The 7,296-nt window shown below is 42.2% G+C and overlaps 1 protein-coding gene across 1 annotated transcript; it reads left to right on the forward strand.

Moving 5' to 3' along the window:
• Positions 1–1,942: 1,942 nt before the first annotated feature.
• adora1b (adenosine A1 receptor b) lies at positions 1,943–7,075 on the forward strand. Its single transcript, XM_087833540.1, has 2 exons — positions 1,943–3,051; positions 4,648–7,075. The coding sequence occupies exons 1-2, from the start codon at positions 2,711–2,713 to the stop codon at positions 5,423–5,425; spliced, it is 1,119 nt and encodes a 372-aa protein (XP_087689666.1). The 5' UTR covers positions 1,943–2,710; the 3' UTR covers positions 5,426–7,075.
• The last annotated feature ends 221 nt before the right edge of the window (positions 7,076–7,296 follow it).

Consider the following 7,296-nt stretch of genomic DNA (forward strand, 5'->3'; position numbering starts at 1 on the left):
GCTCTCTCTTTCTAGTCCCTGTCAGTACTCTTGCTGCAGCATTTTGGATTAGCTGAAGGCTTTTCAGGGAGTTTTTTTGGACATCCAGCAGTAGCCCAGGCTCCCTATCTTGTTGTCTGCATTGTAACACAACATTTTTATTACTAATTTCAAGTCTTCCACTTTGCGTCAGCCCTTTTTTAATGTGTTTTGGCCCAGAGACGACAGTGGCATTTCTGGATCATGGCTTCTTCCTTGCATGACAGAGCTGTAATCTACATTTGTGGATGGCACAGATTTCCATGACAGAATCAAGCCTGTTTTTAATGCAGTGCCGCCTGAGGGCCTGAAGATCAAATGCATCCAATACTGATTTTCAGTCTTCGGTCACAATTTGCAGAATTAATTAATTTTTTTGTAGATTGGTTAACCTCTGCTCACCTTTATTTCTGAGAATCTCTGCCTCTCTTAGATGCTCTTTTCATACTCACTCATGTATCTGAGCCGATGCCAATGAACCCAATTAGATGCAAAATGCTCCTCCAGCTGTCTCTTTTTAGTACCACTTACTTTTCCAGCCTTTCCCAAGTTTCTGGTGATGTGTTTCTTTCACCAAATTCAATCTGAGTTAATATTTTATAATGAACTGTTAGTATTTCCAGGTTGCTAAAAGTAATCCAGTAAAGGCCTGGATAGTGGGAGATGCCATAAAAAGTTTCAGCACGTCATTTCGGTGAAGATGGCGAACATGATCAGACAGCATTTAAAGGTCTATGTATGTCATGTTAAGTGTGGGAGAAAAAGTCTGAAATGAGGGTGTCTCTTGAACTTGCTTTGCTCCTGCTTACCAGGGTTTGTCAAAGCCATAACACTATTTATTGATAAGTAGCTGAAGACAATAGTACTGTGAGGATATGACCTTGATAATGAGACTTATTTCAAAGTGTAAACATTCAGAATCTTGAACGTCAGCCATTTCCACCCAAGCGAATTAGTTCATGCCATTTGCTCTATAATGATTGATTTCCTCAACACTGCCACCACACATATGCTCATTAAAATGTCCCTAGTGAGTCGCAAGCCAATCGCTGCAACTCTGCCATATGGCTGCTTCCTTCCTTGCTTATCAGCTGACCTCTGTACATCATGCTGACAGTTTTCACCATGCTGCTTCTCACAGATTGGGATTGTCTCCAGTGAAATCCTGCTGACTGTTAGTCCCCCTGTCATCTCTGTCTCTCAGTGTGGATCCCGGAGAGTAGTAACCCCCACCCCCCCACACTTTGCCTTTTGTTTTCACCGTGAATGTCAGCTGAAACAAAGTGTTTGCAGTTCTGTGACACCTGCGTATCCAATCTACACAGTCATTTGTGCCTGTTGTGGTCAGTACACACACTGCTACCTGGTGCTGACCTTTGAACCTTGAAAAGGTGACACAAGATGCTTGTAGTTTTATGCAGTACTTGGCTTCTTTATGTTCTTTATGTCACTGGAAGAAACAGGGCAGGTTATTGTGCCATGGGGATCCTGTTCCTGCTTCTGATTCTGAAGGAGGATATATCTGTTTTCAGAAACCACTTACAAAGCTGCAAAGGGTTTTTTAAAAGGATGATCAATAGATCTAAATCAGTCACAAGGTTTCCAATTTTAAATCCCATTAGTTTTTCAGATGGGCTTGCTTCAAGCTGAGAGTGCAGGCCTTTGAAGTCTACAGCATAAAGATATATTTAGAATGACCTGAATATTTCTTTTTATTACAGATACATTTCTATCTGATGTGTTTTTAGTATGTGGCTGGAGGAGTAAAACCAAATAAGGGGCTTACTACTGTGTGCCTCCCTCCAGTAATACTGCAGTTCCAGCGCCTTTGTTACATGGCAGTTTCACTCCTTCACGCCTTATCAGAACAATGGGCGAGTGACCAAGGTCTATTAGTTTTCCAAAGGGCGTGGGAGAAATGCATGCATGGCGTTACAGAGAGTTCACGTCACCCTTCGCTCTACTTCTTTCGGACGGTCCTGTAGAAGGCTAGCACCATTTCATTTCTCCGTGGAAAACGAAGCAGTCGCACGAACCGAGGGGAAAAAGACTAATAAAACCAAGAAAGCAACCCTCAATGCCACATGAAAGGCGAGAAAACCCGCACGGCTATTTTCAGTAAGAGCATTTCTGTTTTCACTGAAAGCGCCACGAGCGAGAGAGAAAGAAAGGCAGAGGTGAACGGAAATTACGCCGCGTCGGAGCCGCAGCCGTGCGAGCCTTTCTGTAGCAGGTAGTTTCTCATTGGATGTGTGTTATGTTTTTTTTAAACTGCTAGATTAAAGTGACAAAAGCTGGGTGATGAACACGAGGCGCCCTCCCGGATAAATCTCGAAGCATGGCAAGAATGCTCCTCTCAGAAGAAGCAGGTGTATTCCGCCAAGTGAAGGCGCAGGACGCAGAACGGCAGCGACGCACAGCCGCCTCTGGACCGTAATCACCTGCTCCAAAGGAAAACACCCCATTCTAAGACACTGTGGCTCATAACCTGCGTATCATCGTCATAATAACTAGATTTTCTCTCAACTTAAATCTCGTCTGCTAACCAGGAGGATGAGAGTGCCGTGACACAGCGGGACGCATTTGGAAAATTCTGTACTGACAGGACGAAAAAGTCAAGGATTGTTCTGTTGGCTTTTTTTTGTTTTTATTTTGCAGCTCACTCTTATTAAGGACAAAATTATCTGCAAGGATGGCCGGGGCACTCTTCTCAGTGGACTCAGTCTACATAGGAATGGAGGTGGTAATTGCTGTGGCGTCTGTAATCGGGAATGTGATGGTGGTCTGGGCGGTGAAGATTAATAAATCGTTGCGAGATACCACGTTTTGTTTTATTGTCTCCCTGGCTCTGGCGGATATTGCAGTGGGAGCACTCGTCATTCCTTTGGCCATTACCATCAACATCGGACTCCAAACTCACTTTTACAGCTGCCTGCTTGTGGCGTGCACGGTGCTGGTCCTGACGCAAAGTTCGATCCTGGCCCTCTTGGCTATTGCAATTGACCGCTATCTCAGGGTCAAAATCCCGACCAGGTAACGACCTTTTTGCAACCCAAAGGATCAAATTAAGGACGTGATTGAGTCATGCGTTATTTGTGTAATGTGGGGAAGTGATGCGAATGAAAATAGCATAGATTTGTTGGAGGTCCTCACCAGAAATGATAGCAGAAGTCAGCACAGTTCCAGTGCTGTTTCATTGATTTCTGCATGGGTCTCGTTTCACTATACAGGAAGCTGCCAGTCTGCCAGTTTCTTTATATGCATATATATCCGCCTCCCCATGACAGCTTAACAGAGCAAGGCCAATCTACTAACTACTTTAATTAGTCTTTCTGTCATCATCTAATGTGCTGAAGAGGTGCACAGCGACACAGAAGGGGTCAGCTTTGCTTCTCCCGCTTTGTATGTAGTGTACACATCATGTCATGCTGGGGGTAAAGTAAAAGCACAAGCAGTGGTGGTGAAAAGCTAAAAGGACAAGCTGAGAAGGAAAGAGAAATTAATTATTTGAGAATATTGCCTATGAAAGCCTCAGACCCTTGTCCCCTGTTAAATCCCATTAAGTCTTCCAGGTTTACAGGAATATTCTGTCATCAGTTTTAACTTTTGACTTTTCCATGTAAAGCTTGTCTGTCACAGCAGCATCTGGGCGTCCTTGCTCGGGTTATGCAAGTAGGAATTTTCTCAGGAATTGTCACTTGTTTCCAGCACACATTGCAGAGACTATATTTAACAATATGCAAATGCAGCATTGTAACATTTTCATAAATTACATAATATGCTGCATGCTGTACCACGCTCCCGGTTTTTAGATCAGAACCTGATCTTTTCCGATTTCTTTCAGGCTCAGTTTTTCGATTATTTTATTTATTTTTTCTGCACTTCTGACACAGACCTCACTTAAGGTCTGGGTCCCTAATCAATACTCATTCTACACATGGCACCTGCTACATTTGAGCTAAATTGAAGAATCTTGCTTTGCCTCAGGCTACCCTTCAGCAAAGGTCAGCCTGTGGTAATATGGGTGTTTCCTTTACAGCCAAAACATCCTACATGTTAAACATTAACCATTAGTAATCACTGGCTTACCACGATGAGCTGTATCAGATAACTACTTTCATCCCTGCCTCAGGGCAAGTATCAGGTTGTGGTCCCTGAAATTTTGTACTTACAAGACAAGACAGCAGTGATAAGATCTTTAAGCCTCTGGTTTTTTTTTTATAACCTCCCTCTGACTCTGGCTACTTCTTCATAAAGCTTCTTAAATAATGAGAAAGCCTAGCCTGCAACACCTTTAATATCCAGTATGTAATAGCAGCTTTCTTTCTTTCTTTTCTTTAAAAAACAACTTTCTGGTTTTAAGAAATTCATTAAAAAGTAACGGTCTTGCAAAGGCCAAGTATCAAAGATAAGAATTTCAGAAACATATTTTAAAAGGTAATATGTGCTGCAAGGACCTTTTCCCAAAGTGTCTTGGGGGTTGTGGTTGTGAAGATGTGAATCACATCTTCTGTCAGCCCAAGGACACTGACAATATGAAAAAGGAAGTACAAAGAATGAAAGCATACATGCCCTGACAATGTTATGTGGGAAAGTGCTGACGTGTCGCTCTGCTGTTTACTCCTGTAGGTATAAGCGGGTGGTGACCCCTCGGCGAGCAGCACTGGCAGTCGTGATATGTTGGACGGTAGCGTTTATTGTGGGACTCACACCCATGTTAGGCTGGAACAACCTGAAGCGCTGCCAGGAGAACGGCTCCATCAGCTCCGACCTCATTACCACGTGCAAGTTTGAAAATGTCATCAGCATGGACTACATGGTCTATTTTAACTTTTTCGGCTGGGTGCTCCCACCTCTGCTGCTCATGCTGTTCATCTACGCAGAAATCTTCTACATGATCCACAAGCAGCTTAACAATAAGAAACTGAACACCAGCCACGCAGACCCCAACAGGTACTATGACAAAGAGCTGAATCTTGCTAAATCCCTTGCTCTTGTCCTCTTTCTCTTTGCCGTGAGTTGGCTTCCCCTCCACATCATCAACTGCATCACACTCTTTTGTCCTGAGCGTAACAAGCCCAAAGTCGTCCTCTACATTGCCATCCTGCTCACCCACGGCAACTCTGCGGTCAACCCAATTGTCTACGCTTTCCGCATTAAGAAGTTCCGCTCAGCCTTCCAGAAAATCTGGCAGCAGTACTTCTGCTGCAAGGACACGTCGGCTCTGGAGACCCAGGCTAGTGACAGGAAAGAGATGCCAACGTTAGACCTACAGCATGCAACACCGCCTCTTTCTCCACAGACAGAAATCCCTAAACCTCAGCCTCTGTCTGAGCAAAACCAGAAGGCCGAATCACCTCAAAAACATAAAGGACAATCATCCTTACTGGGGCAGAATGCAGCCTAAGCAAAGGATAGAGCTGATGCCTGGAGAAGTAATGATCAATGGGCAAAGCATATGCTCTCTCCTTGTCTAATGTGTAACATGCATTGTTGCACAGGGCTACAATGCTTAGTGGAAGGGAGCCAGTTAAATCACTGGATGAGCAATTGTCTTCACTCAGGAGGAGTGTATATGCTGAAAGTTTGCAAAAGGTTGCATATAATCTTGAAATAATGGAAGTCTTTTTCTGACAGTGACTGTTGGTTTATCTTAGTAACAAACTGAGAACACTGAGCTTTAACTGTTTTATTCAATTTGGTGGAACAGTTGGTGGAAACATTACAAGATGTGCAATATAAGTTATCGTGGTTGGTCAGTATGAGATAATCCGATATTACAACTTTCTTAAACGTTTATATATTCAACGGAGGCGGCAACTCTTACTACTCCATAACTGTGTGTATGTTTAAAGTGACAGTGGCTAAAAATATATGAATGTAATAATGTAAATATGGGACTAAAAGCAGCACAGCTGCGAATGAGCATATCTTCTTCAGGGTCTTCACTGGGCAACAATGTGTAGTGTGTTATCATGGAAAGGTTTTTTGTAACCCCTTAACTCCTTTATGCAGCAGCTCACCCCCCCCCCACCCCCCCGGTCATTCAGCAGTATCAATCTATAGCAGAAAGAGCGACGAAGAGGGATAAAAAAGTAGCAGATGGACCAACAAGAGCTTTTAGGTGTTGCATGCAAGAGACTTGAAGAAGGAAGACAGCAAGTCACCTGGGAAAAACCCAAGATGCACTTAAAGCTCCTCCTTGAGTGGATCTCTTCCTACCAGCCTCTTTTATCTGGTAGTAAGAGTGGGGTTTCCCTTTTTACATTAATAGCAACATTATCAACACCAGAGTAGCAGCCATGGCCTTATTCATTATCTGAACTGGTGTGAGCTCCACTTTTAACTGACCCAGAAATGACAACCTGAAGATGGTGAGTATGTACTACTCTGTAAGATGAACTTTTTTTTGCATTAGCTTAGTAATGTAAGTATGGTAAATGCCACTGACTTAAAGGCTGTGTGAGAATGTAAACTAACTTTCTTTTGTCTGTGGAAAAGACTAAGAGGTGGGATAAGACACTGACATTCTCCTAAACTGGTGACAATCTCTTCTGTAAGGTTAAGGCATTTCTATCACTGTCTGAAACATCTGACAGGAGCTGACAGTGAAGCTGTTTGATTGACTGAAAAGACAGGGTCAACAGAAACAGCGAAGCACTCCACCCATGTGAAATGCCTACAAAGTAGAGGCTGGGTGGGCTGTAAATACATACATTTAAGGGAAAAGTGGATGAATAAATGTTTAAAGATTTAGTTAATGCAATTTACAACCTGGGTTTACAGCTCTGATTAGCACTGAATAGTTAAATATACATATTTGTCTTATGATTTTATGTTTTTTTAATAAAATGTATAATTCCTAGTCCGAATGTTACTACTGAGCACAGTGTCTATGTGCTTTATGATATATGGTTATAAAGTAAAAAGCATTTTCAGCAGTAAATATGATTTTTTAAAAACTTAAATTGAATGTGGTTATGTTTTTTTTATATATAAATTAAAGAGGAAACAATCATAAAGAATGCCATCATCAGTCATAGAACATCCATGCAGTGCACATCAGTAAAAACATCAAAATTCAGTCATGGTAAAAAAGAAAGTACATTTACAGGGTTTTACATAACAGGAAATAATAAATCGTCATCTAATCCTAAGAAAATACAACCTGAGGTGAGCAACAACCCAAACATATTGCACCGTCTTCTTATTTATTTAAGAAAAATAAAGCAAAAATGCAGAAGCAGTGCCTCGAAAAGGAAATATAATTAAGCACAC

The sequence above is a fragment of the Neolamprologus brichardi genome, chromosome 20 (genome assembly GCF_056152115.1).
Source record: "Neolamprologus brichardi isolate AB-2024 chromosome 20, ASM5615211v1, whole genome shotgun sequence".
Classification (NCBI taxonomy): Eukaryota; Metazoa; Chordata; class Actinopteri; order Cichliformes; family Cichlidae; genus Neolamprologus; species Neolamprologus brichardi.

Excerpts from the sequence above, each read along its gene's own strand:
- adora1b (XM_087833540.1), top strand. The coding sequence starts at position 2,711 with ATGGCCGGGGCACTCTTCTCAGTGGACTCAGTCTACATAGGAATGGAG. Across the intron at positions 3,052-4,647 it reads AGGGTCAAAATCCCGACCAG|GTATAAGCGGGTGGTGACCC; the intron begins GTAACGACCTTT and ends TTACTCCTGTAG.